Source organism: Scatophagus argus, chromosome 20 (genome assembly GCF_020382885.2).
Source record: "Scatophagus argus isolate fScaArg1 chromosome 20, fScaArg1.pri, whole genome shotgun sequence".
Classification (NCBI taxonomy): domain Eukaryota; kingdom Metazoa; phylum Chordata; class Actinopteri; family Scatophagidae; genus Scatophagus; species Scatophagus argus.
This window is the reverse complement of record NC_058512.1, coordinates 10,874,448-10,887,796: the sequence shown is the minus strand read 5'-3', so window position 1 is coordinate 10,887,796 and position 13,349 is coordinate 10,874,448. Positions and strand designations below refer to the sequence as shown.

General features: G+C 42.3%; 1 protein-coding gene across 3 annotated transcripts in view; it reads right to left on the bottom strand.

Moving 5' to 3' along the window:
* The window catches only part of sh2d3ca (SH2 domain containing 3Ca), a 47,241-nt gene that overhangs the window by 29,571 nt on the left and 4,321 nt on the right, over nt 1-13,349 (bottom strand). For 2 of the 3 annotated variants that reach the window (XM_046375234.1, XM_046375236.1), the window contains exon 4: nt 12,213-12,252. In XM_046375234.1, the coding sequence (XP_046231190.1) occupies nt 12,213-12,252 (40 nt within the window). Of the gene's footprint in view, nt 1-5,560; nt 6,181-12,212; nt 12,253-13,349 lie in introns of those variants that run through there. The other variant, XM_046375237.1, reaches the window with a different exon arrangement.

Sequence of the window (13,349 nt, the reverse complement as noted above, 5' to 3'; positions counted from 1 at the left end):
GATATGAGGCTCAATGAACCATATGTAAACACATCTCTTTATCCACAATTTATCTCTTTAGGTACACACATACTCTTTTCACCTTTTAGAGTAAGCTGCCTGACAGCGACCTATAGCTGAAGGACCACTTAACTCCTAGTGTTTTCTCTGACCTTCTTGGGCTAAGATGAAGATTAATAGAGCCTGAACACAATGCATCAGAAGGACAAAGCCCTGCTGAAGAATGAGATAGCAGTGGACTCTTTAGCATGCTGTGAAAGCTAACTCAGTTCTTCCTGTATCAGCTTCTGTAAAAGCCTTCAAGAGAAGACAATGTAAGAAATTCTTTTGACTGTAAGTCACCTGCTGAAAACTTTGAGTCACAATATAATCATTGTAAGCTGTGGTTAAGTTACTGCAGGTAATAAAGTATGTTAGATGTAACATCTAAATTTGGACATTTCACTGCATTTGTGTGCAGATGTTAGCTGACTAGGCTCAAGGTAGGGAACACTTTCTTGTGATGTTTCTGACTAAGCCTTAACTGCATTCAACTCCCTTGTGAACATGAATGATATTCAGGAAAATAAAACGCAGAGGTTGATGCTCTTCACTGAAAATCAACAGCATCGGTCATTTGGTACACAACAGGAAAGCTTGGGAAGAACTGGCCGCATTAGCTGATTGGCATCAGCTGTTTCATTCATCTCTCACAGTGATTTGTGAGGTTCATTCACAGCAGCGTGGTCATGAGCATCAGAATATCAGGGTTATTATAGCATTGCAAAAACTGTTAGGGAGGAGGCCAAGGTGGATGGTTGGGATGAAAGAAGGATCTGATTATGCATCTACTCCAAATGTAGTATCAGTCTTTCCCATGCAACCTTCACAACAGAGGTGGCACATTAGAAAACACTCCTACAAATTGTTCAGAAATGGGTTTCTCGATAAGGAAAGTGTGCTTAAGTATGAGAACTTTTAGTCTTACTAGGATCTCACACCAAGGAACTCTAACAAGATCAAAGAGAGGTTGCGAGTGTGAAACAAACTTGCATAAAGTAGTACAGCTAAAGAATTGCTGATTGATTAAGCCAGCTTAAGCTAATCCTTCTCTTCAGTTGATGTCCAAACTATAATGGTTTAAGATTCATTCAGTACAAACCAGATATTAAAATGAAAGATTTGATGCTTGGTATAATCCCGACATTACAACCAAAAGAAGATCTGAGAACAGAGAAATGTGACTGAAGATTCATGGGCACCACACACACATAGTCATACACACATGAAAAACACTCATGACACATACAAACATATATACACACACACACACACAGGTTTGCTCCTCATTACTGCCAAAAACATCACAGTGCTCTAATGAGGATGTGGACTCTGGAACAAGGCAATTTAAACACACACACACACACACACACACACACACACACACACACGCACACATGCACAGCTGCCCTTCACACTATGAGCCTGAGGGTGTGACAGGCAGGCATGCCAAAAGAGGATTTGTGGTGAAAAGCTTGGGGAGGAGGGTGAGAGGGAGAGAGAGATAGGAGGAGTGGAGAAGAGGGGATTACATGGTGAATATTTCAATACTAAAACATACCAATTGGCTCATGCTCCCTTACTGGCTTGAACAGAAACACACACACACACACACACACACACACACGCACACAAACACAAACACAAAGGCATTAATAGGGCGATATCTTTTACAGCTAGCTTAGGAGTGACCAGACAGAGAGTGAGGTGATGGATAATGTTAATATAAAATCACTGTTTGGGGGATCTGATGGACAAGTCGATTGCTGGTTAACCTGCTGTGACTGACTGAATGGACCAAAACCAGCTAAACCTCTCCTTTTCTTTTCAAGAAAAAGCAATAAACATCAGACAACACTGAAAGTGTCCAACAATCCAGGAGGTGAGAACGTGTGAAACAGATTGTAAACGTAATAACTTCAGAGTGCACACTGTGTAGTCATATATTCTATAGATGAGGTACTATAGAAAGGACATATTGGTAAAGGTGGCTGTTCAATTTCTGTTATTAAAGTGGGACTTGTAGACATAAAATATAGACGAGACACACAGAAGGGACATCAGTCTAATAAAGCTGGCCAGTTTAATATGTATGATCTATTTGTTGCAGGATTTCTTCAAGAAATCCTCCTATTGTATGAAAGAACTTCTGTTAGATCTTAATATCACTACAGAGCTTTTTCTGCTTTTATTCTAAAAAAAAATGAAAGCTTCTTGTGTTTAGTGTCAATATTTAAAATTTTAATTTAAAGAAAGCAATTATACAAGAACCCAGGTAAAAATTAGATTTTAGCTATGTAATTTGCAGTGTAAGCAACTTGTGTTTTTACTTATTTATGGTGCACAATCATTTGTCTGTTTTCAATGGAAAACTCCAAAGCTCTTGTGAGCTTCACAAGATGCCTTTATTTTACTGTAAACTGAGCAGGAAACTGGGGACACAAAGGGACATAAAATAATCAACTTTAAAAAATAAATAAATCTTGGTATTTTTATTATATTTTTATTTCGATATTCAATTTATTTTATTAAGTTTTTTTAAATCAGCCTAAACAACTGAGTAATCGAGGAAGGGATAAAAAGCAGAACTGGCATTTTTCTTAGATTCTGTTGAAATTTTGCGTTCAAAAATACAATGAGGTGCTGAATCACAGAGAAACTGACTGCACTACAGAAACTTGGTCAACATTATACGGGACTGGAAGGCAGAGAGGTGCCATGTTGCAAGGTTGGAGGTCGACAGCAATGTTCCAGATACAGCCGGGCTGCAGGAACGCTAAAGGACAGAGGGGCCGGCTGCTGGCTGGCAAGACGGCCGCCACATGCTGGTCAGGTCAGCAGGGAATGAGGCTACAGAGTGGAGTGGCAGAGAGAGATGGAGGGGGAAGGAGAGGGAAAGTGGCTCAGGGAAAAATAGGATTAACTTCAAAAACAATCAGTGCGTGTATGTGTAGTTGAGGGGGTGGAGGGGGGTTTGAGGGGGGGGTCCGCTGCAGGGGTCAGGCAGACAGTTACATTGTCCCAGTTACAGAGATGCACTGGAAGCACTGGGTGTAATGCAGACACAATGATTAAGCTGCACGTCTGTATATGTGTGTGTGCGCGCGCACGTGTATGTATGTGTGTGAGTGTGTGCGCCCATAGTTAACATACTACAGTCTAGACCAGAGGATCAAGTGTAATCTCCCTCCACTGATACAGCTGATGAGCTGAGGTCACAACCCGCTGTCGCTTTACCAGCATCATCTCTGTTTGTCAGATGTGCATCAGCTGAAGTTTATTATTTCATTCATTCATTCATTCATTTCATAAACGTTCAGTTTTATAGTATTTGACCAGTTTGGGATGTTACTCTTAAACTTGACTGTGAAGAAAATATAATAGTTAAAATTTTCTGTGGTGGCAGCACTTTTTTACTGACCACTAACAGCCTGCATAAGAGGCAGTCAGACAATCTGCTGTCATTGGTGGTGAACGGATAGCAAAGAGTCACTGTGAGTAATTACTCACACATCATCCTGAAAAACACATTTTTAAATGTCTACTTCAGTTTTCCCTTAAAAAAATGTCAGCCAGACTTTATCATTAAGTATGAGGTTATACAACAAATTCTCAGCGTCGAGCAAATGAGCGAGATGCCACAATGTAGTTACGTTATAAAAATGAACTAAGAAACTACACATCGAGCCACCAGCTTTTACACACCAAAATACATACATCTGAATTCAAACGACAATTTTTTACCAAGTGGAGGTGTTCTGTTGATGGGAAGATCGAGATCAACATCACTTGTTCCCCTGAATGCTCACAGCTTCACACTCCAACCAGACAGTGAGTAATCCTCATGCTTTCAGGTAAACAGAGACCAAATGAGCAGTTTCAGGTATCTAAGAGAAAAATACTACGAGTATAAATATTTTAACAAACAGTTTCCCCCACTCTGAGGAAGAACAAGCAGTGATTAAGGCATCACTTCTCTGGGTAGCACACACTGTTTGGGTTACGTGACACACAGTATTGTGCTTGACAGGCTGTGTTTAATTAGAATGGATTGGGGGATCAATATTAGTCTACAGTGTTACAAAATTACATTGTTTGTAAACAAGTCCAAATTGCAGAGAATTAACTAAATATTATTATTAAAATTTTTTATAGTAGAAATGTTTCCACTTAACTCTTACCATTCAGCAACTGCTAATTAATTTACCCCCCACTCGCACACACAAACCCCTACCACAACCACCGATACACAGGCACCCCATGACAGATTCAATTAAAATAACTTCATTACTCTGAGCTTTGAAACACTTCACTCTAAACAAAAGCAGATGCCTTCAAAACCTAGAAAGAAGCCAGCCAAAAATCCCGGTCCCTCCATGTCTTTCTCCCCGACAGATATTTGTTTTTAGAACAACAAGACAACAAAGTAATCCATCACGAAGATGCTGACTGTCTCAGCCAGTTGTCATCCTGACAAAATGTCCTGCTGTTGGAAGACAAGGTGGGACATGCCAACACCCAACATCAGGATTACTGCTCTGAAACACAGTTAAACCACAAACACAAACACAACTGTTTCAAGTAAAGCCTTAAACTTTAAAGACACAGAGAAGAGAAGAGAAGAGAAGATTTCGACTGAAGCCACTTCAGTCTAGAACAGTATCATTACCTCAGGCAGTAACATCCCCTGGTTTGTTTACTGTTTCCCAGTATTTCATCTATTAACCATGTTTTCTCTTCTTTTATCACTCTTGTCATGTGAAATCTACCATACTATCAAAAGTCTCATATTCGGTGAAACCGAACCAAACCCTGCTACAAAAACTGAAAAGTTGACAGTATGAGAAGACAAACTTTTTGCCAAACAGCACCAAATATCAAGAACACCACACACAAAACATACTGTAGGTGTCATTTTGTACCAGCAATAAGGTCAGATATTAGGTTTCAAGCAGCAAGCCAGAATTAGACCAAAGTAAAACCGATCCTGTACGCTTCACTCTACTGTACCCTTCACACACTTTATCTCCCTCTCATACACAAATCACAAACATATATTGCCTTTCTCTTTTGTCCTCTAACCCCCCCACCACCATTTCCTTCTATCTTTCTCTCTCTCTCCATGCAGTGATTTCACACAGTCCATCTGACACCCAAGTACTGAACAGCACCTATGATATCACCAGTCTGCCAGCTATAGCAGGCAGGCTGACATTGCCGGCTACTGGGACACGAGAGGAGCCAACAGTGAGCACACCTCCCACGAATACACATAAGCACAAGCATGCAAACATACACACACACACACACACGTGCATGGACAAATGCGGCATATGTAAGGAAATTTGGATGTAATATGAAATCAGAACACACATATGCCTGGAACTGATATATCATATACTGAAATCACTTTGTTACACACCGGGAAGCACACGTTCTCCGTTTCATTATCAAAGCACATACAAACAAACAGAAACACACACACACACTCTCTCTCTCACTTACATTGATGCTCACTCACCTGCACCTGCATGAAAGATCCCCGGTAGAAGCAGCATGCTGCAGCCGACAGGGCACTCCACAGACTACACCTCTCCGTCATGGTGGGCACACACCTTCTTCTGATACCTTTCCTCAAACCTTTCCCCCCCTCGCTCCTTCCTCCTTTTCCGCTACTTCACCTCTCCCTCTTCTTCTCTTCTCTGTCTCCTGTCTTCTCTTCTTTCTCCCTACCCCGCCCAGGGTGTCCGATCTAAACCCGAGCCCCTGGGCTAAGCCTGTCCCACCCCTGCCAGCCTCCTCGCCTGCCTGCCTGCCTGTTTGCCTCTCTGCCTGGCTAACAGCCCTTCAACATAGTGCCACCACTACAAAACCAGGCTACGAGCTAAACAGCTAAAATCCCAGCTACAGCTTGCAAGCAGCTGCTGGTAACCACATCAGTTAATAGCTACGAGCAAGCTGTTAACAGCTGGTACTGATAACAGCTAGTGATATTACAGCTCCTGACATCTCTGCTGCTTCTGCACCGGCTTCTTGTCGCTTCTGCTCTCGCTTCTCTCCCTCTCACTGCACTTGCTGCACTTCACGCGGCTGCTAGGGATTACCTCATTGCTTGCTGATGAAAGGAGTGTGGGTGGGGGGAGGGCGGATCAGAGCGAGGGAGGGCGGGTGGGTGGGAGCGATGGATGGAGGGAGGCGGGGGGATGCTAGCAGGCACAAGGAGAGAGAAGTGCTGTCGAATTGCAGGCAGAAACCCCACCCACCCTCCTGACGACCCCCGCTTCAGTGCTGAGACAATGCTGACACGGGGCGGGGGGGCTGGGGGGGGGTGATAGAGGGAGTGAAACATGGTGAAAGTGAGAAAAGATGGGAGTAGAGAGAGAAAAGATAATTAAAAGATGAGAAGATGAATGAAAAAGATGCGGGTAGAAGGAGAGAAAGGAGGAGGAGGAGTGCAGCCTCCCAAAGGAATCTAACCTTTCTTTTGCCATGAAAGGAACCCAACAGGGGTGCCTACCCCCCGGCACACACACACACAAATGCAAATTCACACCTTCAAGTTGACACACACACACACACACATCACTACATATTACTAGAGGTAGCAGGAGCTACAGAGCTTTTTAGTTCCTGTGGTGAAATAATGTTGATAGAAATGTTATTCCTCCCCCCGCCCGTGTGTGTGTGTGTGTGAGTGTGCATGCGTGCATTAGAATATAACGATGTGTCTCTAAAAACGCATGCAGGCAGCAGCTAGACAGCTCATTATAAGCTGAAACACACAGGCAGGTGTTTCAAGGATAACACGGTGTGATTTTCACTGGCCCATTTCACACACACACACACACAGGCACAGGGAGATGTCAGGAGGGGTGGGGCTCTGTCTCCGGGGGAATGAGTGACATCATGGAGGACGCCTCACCATAGTAACAATGTGAGAGCCTTGACAGCATCCAAAATTTTGACACTAGATTTAGTTGGGCCTGCACCACTGCAGAGATGCACGACACAAGAGAGAGACAGAAAGAGGGAGTGTAGGAGAGAAATATGCAAAAGAAAAAAAAATACAATCTCTCTCCTTTTCTCATTTTCTCTTTCAGGTCATCTCTGCATCACACAAACACAGCATCAGATAATAATCACTTTGCTAATCTGCTTCTTGAATTCATGCTAGTGGGTCACAGTCAGAGAAAAGTGGCTGACAGATAAGGAGCCACAAGACACAGGATTGATTCATTAACTGCAGCGTCTCCTCTTAATGTAATCTCAAACCATCCAGCGCTGGATTAGACAGATTACACAGTGGGGACACAAATAATCTCATAAGAGGGGACCTGTGTTTTCCTCCCCTCAATCCTCTGTAATACCATGCCAAAACAATCACAACATACAGCGTGTTACATCTGGCTGCTGCGCCACACACAAGATGCATGCTGTGGGAAAGACACATGTGACAATATGATGGATGCAGAGTTTAAAGCACAGATGTGCAGCTAACCTTAGCATCAAAATTGGTAACGTTAGGGGTGCAATACCCACTCAGACAGGTCATAATGAAAATGCATTGTGTTGTGAGGTGCATTAGCCAAAAGCCGCTTCATAAAATGATACTTTCTAAAGCTATCTATGTTACAACTCCCAGTCCTTTTAAACAAGTATTTTGACTTGCACAATTGAAAGAGTCCTGCTAAGAGGAGCATATACTCTCACTGTTTTGCAGCAAAAAAACACTGAGTGCTCTCACTTGTGCTTCCACATGTCATTCTGCACCTTCGGATGAATTAAATTAAGTCAAACAGATATCAAAAGGCTGCTGTGGGGACCTGTGACATTAAAGCAAAGCAACAGATTCACTCTGACTGTGTTGCACTGTGTTCTCTGAAAACACTCGATGCAGAGAAAACACTAACACTCAAGGTTTGATACACTGGTGCAATGGCAACTTTGCTCTTTTTACTTAATTCCGTCCAGCAAGAAGAGCTATGCCCTGATGGCAATTAATATATATTAAAATATTCTGAATCTCTTACAGATATAAATATGGTCAATTCACAACGTATTATTACTATTATTGGACAGATTTCATCATAAAGAGAAATGTGGTATTTTAGAAATGTTGGTCATCAAGCCCAGCCTTCAGTGCTACACATCATTTGTGCTGACTGAAAGAAAAATAGTTGTAATTTTGTCCCATGAGAAGACTACGGAAACTCTCATTCTTACTTGAGGTAAGAATGAGAGTTTGTAAATTTCACTACCCTGAATCCTCTTTCCTGTTGTTTTTCTATCCCTGCCTCATCCTCACTTTGCTTCCACTTTTGCTTCCTTTTAAAGCATTTTATCTATCTTCATTTCATTTTGTACACATCAAGCATTTCTGTGTATAAATGTCTATATACAGTGCGTACACATATACTTGTTCCTCCATTTTCTACACTTTCTTTGTCTGTTTCTATTTCTCTGTTGCTCTTCCAGTTATCCATTCAACCTATCGTCAGCATTCCCGTACACCACAAGTCCCTCTTCCTATTCTCTGTTGAATCCAACCTTTCTCCAACCCTTCTTATCACTGTGCTCCTCCCCTCATCTCTCCCTTGCCCACCTTATCCAGACCTTTCCTCGCTAGATTAACCTGATCTTCACTCTGATCCCCATCTTTCCCCTCCCTTTCCTTCCCTGTCCTTCCATTCCCCTCCATGGCCATCCCTCCACCTTCCCCTCCTTCCAGACCTCCATCTCTACATCTCCTCCCCTGCTTGGAGGCGGTCTTCAGTTAAATATTAATTAGTGAGTTCCATCCCGCAGGCTGATAGGGAACACAATGAAGAATCCCTGCATGTGCCTGTAAGCATCCCACTAATGAAAGGAGCGTGTGTATGTGCGCACGTGTCTGTGTGAGAGAGAGACATACACAAGAGATAGTGTGTAAAATGTGTGTATGTGTGTGAGGGATGAAAAGAGACACACCGAGGGCAAATCAAGATTATATGAACACACATATCTTTGTGTGCACACGTGCGTGTCTAAAAACAAAGGCCGGGATCCGTTGGGGGGTTAGGAGGGTACAGCTAATGATCTGTGTGTCTCTGTGTGTGTGTCTGATTGTCATCAGTGTGTTTTCACAGGGTGGACCCCATTCACCGACTGGTTAATCCGTATCGAACCACCAGATATGTGTTTCAAAGGCCGTTGGAAACATACAGGCAGAGGGGGCCTGCTGGAAGTGCTCTAACACTAGCCGCACAGACGTGTAGAAAAATATTCATTTAGGTGTGAAATAGCACAATTAAAAATCAGCCGTCCTGCTTTAATCGCATTAAAATGATTTAACCTTACACCAATGGGTTGCTGTAGCAACTACACACATCCTTTAGCTTGGATAAAGCAATGTGTATTGCAGTCTTAGAGAGATCAATGTGTTATTATTCTCTGCCTCTTGTACGGTTTAGTGGTACGAGCATGTTAACCTTGAAGAGGGTGGACAAAATAACAGACATCTGAGCATAGAGTAACCCCGTCAGAGCTTTTGTTTTCTCTCTGAGACTTTCAGAGGTGTTGTGGTTTTTTTTCCTTTTTTGCTAGAGCAGTTTTCCTGTATTTTGCATGTTGTATTCGTATTTTTTGAGGTTCTCTTTTAGTGATTTTTGACTTTGGTACCAGGACTTAAGGCAACCAATCACTGTACTGTAAATCATCACTACAAAGGCGTTTTAAGTTGAAAATTAATTAAGAAAGTGTGCCTGCTGATAGTCCGTATTTACAGTTGAGTCTGCATTTACAGATGATCATGTCAGTCTGATCCAAAACTTTTCAACAAATTGGTAATTACTGCAGGGTACTGTATTATTTTGTCCATGTCCTGAGAGTCAAAATCCAAAGCCATAACTTTACAAATACAGATGTTATATGAAAAGATGTAGTGCATATCTGAGCCCTTTTCTCCCTGGTGACCTACATTAAGTTGTGCAATAATCCAAGATGCAAACTGCCTGTCAGTAATCATGGTATATGTACTGCATGTGTGTACAAACGTGTGTCTGTGCCGGAGTCTTTGTCAGCTTGTCTGCATGGTGAAGAACAGTAACTAAGGACTTTCCATGGGTGTGTTACAGAGGGCCTGACAGTTTTACACCCCCTCTCATTTACAGAGGCGCCACATTAATTCAATGTACTGTAATAGTCACACACGCACACCCACAGGGCACTGCCTTAATTTAATCAGGCAGCACACAGACACAGACAGATTTTGGAAATTCAAACCATTCGCATAATCAAACATGCAGGAAAGACACAGATACACAGCTGAGCCCCTTCACACTTTGATATTTTTTTTAGAGCACCAGTCTGAGTCTGGTGCCAGACATATGTTAATAAACCTCATACAAACCAACCCCCTCCCATCAAAATAGCACCATACCACTAAACAGGACAGGAGACAAAGCAGGGCTGGGCTGCAGGAAAAACAAAAAAAATAAAAAATCACAGAGCAAGTAGCCACACACTTACACATCATACTACAAAACAAGCACACACTTAGACTGAACAATTTTGATTAGCTACTTAATGACACAGTATGGGCAGGCAAAGCCAACCATTTTTAAACTGTTTTCTTTCACTAAAAGTCACAAAAACAAAAACAGCAGATACTGCTTGACCAGCTGTGTGTCCACGTGAAAAATTAATGATGATGGAAATTTTATGATAAAGCCAAAAGAAGATGAGTGATTTTCCCTGAACGCTTCAAGGCTTTTCTTACTGATCGCTTATTTTCCTTGTCCATATTCAGGCCAGATCAGTTTGTCTGTTTTTCTCTCTCTGTCTCACTTTGGTTCATTTTGATTTTATGGCTGTGTGATACTGTTTGTGTGTGTGAGTACATAAATGTACACGTGTATGAGTGTGCACATGTGACAAAGCTGGGGTGAGAGTCACTGGGCTGGTCTTTCCCATTATAACAGGGAACACTGAGGACAACTCCTGATTTAAACATCAGCTGTCATAAATGTTTCAGAGAAATGGAGGGAGATGGAGGGATCGCTGGCAGCTTTCAGGAAGTGGGTGGGGCAGAGGGTGGCGGATAGGAGGGGCTGTTGTGGCGTGTTAGAGCGAGAGAAGGGAATAAAATTTGGGTAAAAAAACATGTACAAGGATTGGTTTAAAGCAATACCAGATGAATGAAATATTACGAAAAGTACAAATTGAAAATCTTCAGAACCGGGCAACATTTTGTGGCAATGGTATGAAGTCAAACCTCACCCCTAATCACATAAGAAATGTCTTGCTGTATGTGGCCATGCTGCTAACTTACAACAGGAATCCCAGCACTCAGTTGCACCTCATCACTCTCAAGTTGACTGAGGGGCTTTAATAGACAGCAGAGCTTCCCCACAGTGTTCTATGGGTCACCTCAACTGAGAGAAATAAAGACCACATTACTAACAGCATATAAAAAGAGTGTGAGTGGCTTATCAGAGCAGGTATACTAATAATGAATGGTTCAATGAAAATCTTAACTGATGCTATTCAAGTTTTCTTATATTATTTACAATTATATGTCACTTCCCTCTTCCACTCTTTCTCCATTTTGAAGCCAATTATCTGTATTGATACATGTTAGTGATATGCAGGATCCATGAATCATCCACATCCAAGGTCATGAAATGCTCTCTGAGCTTTAAGGCATTTGCAACTTGAGTGTATGACTCCACCTGCTGGCAGGAGAACAGACTGCTTGCTAGCTGCACAGGGCTGACATTACAGCTCCAAATTCAATTAGCCAAACGGCAGGCTGAATTAGGCTGAATGCGGAATGCTGAAATGAGCATAACCATTAAAGACTAGAGGCTAATAATCAGCCACAATCATATCTGAGCACTCACAATCAAATCTAATTCAATAATGTAGGAAAGAGGAGTTCCTTTTGTAGGCTGAAAATTACAATCATAACTACTGGCATCTCAGGCATTACGTGTGTCACTGACGGAAAAAGTGGTAGTGAAATGAGAAAGTAAAAAATTCTAAATTATTAAAGCAGGACAAAACTGAAAAGTTGCTGAAAATAGCACATGAATTTATACAATCTCCTCGTATATTCAAGGACAGACACAACAGAGAAGGTGAGTACAAGGGCACAAACAGATGTACACAGACACATCTGGACAGAGCAGACTCACCTGGACATATTCTGCCTGGCTCTCTGCTGGCTCCATGGGGCTGAAGAAACAGAGAAAAGAAGTACAAAGAGATGTTAGGCAGTGTAACAGCAGAGAAAAGGCTGTAGGCTTTGTGTATCAACACACGCGTACCCACGCTGGCATGTTTGCGTTTGATCCGGTCTTGTAACAGGTGCAGTGCATGTTGTCACACACAATAAACACGTCTGTATTCCCACGACCCACTTCCACAGCCGCCTCTCCAGTGGATAAAACTGTGAGGAAGACTGTTGCGGTAGAGCTTTGTGTAAAACAGGCAGATAACAAACCCCACTGAGTAGCTAAGGTTGCTCAATATGAAGCTGGCCTCTCAAATCTCTTGGGCAAAATGACGCACACTTTCACGCTCATGATGGATCTGGATCATGTGTCAAATACCCCACTGTGCTGCAGTCTAGGGAGACATACTGTGGTACTGCCTTGAAAGCTTTGAGATATGGAGCAAGTGTGAGCTAAAGGGGCAATTACACCCCCAGACAAGTTTTAAGATCAATCAGCACAGCTCCCAGTTGCAGGATGGGTCTCAGAGGGCCCAGAGCAAAGCCATGTTACATATAACCACAGAGAGGCCAGATCAAAGGGTCCCATCATGGTAGCGGGCTTGGGAATGTTAATAGGTCCCATGGCAGAGGAGCTCTACATTCCCTTCCAAGCTGCCGCTGTGCTTAAACCTTTTAGAAAAAACAAACGGTTGAACAAATGTGAAATGCTCGACGGCAACATTCACACTGATAACGTCAGCTTTTATCTAGAAAAGCAGTCATACACAAAGCTTTGAAATCAACATGAGACCTGGACAGCAAGAATGTACAGTAGAACTGAAGTCAATGTCAAGCAATTGTGGTTGAAACATGACACATCTTGAATTTATCCTTCACGATACTATACAATGGTTGAAACTATTCTTGCAAATCTGATTTGGATTGATAATAATAAATACTCTAGATACAAAAACAATTATCCCACATACTCTAATGCAAACACCCTTGCAATTGTTTGATTACTGCAGTGAGGCAATCTTTGTTTCGAATTTTAAATAATTTGTCTAACAAAATTTGGCAAGCACCTGTGGCTGAGGCACGAGCCAAGCAACTGACT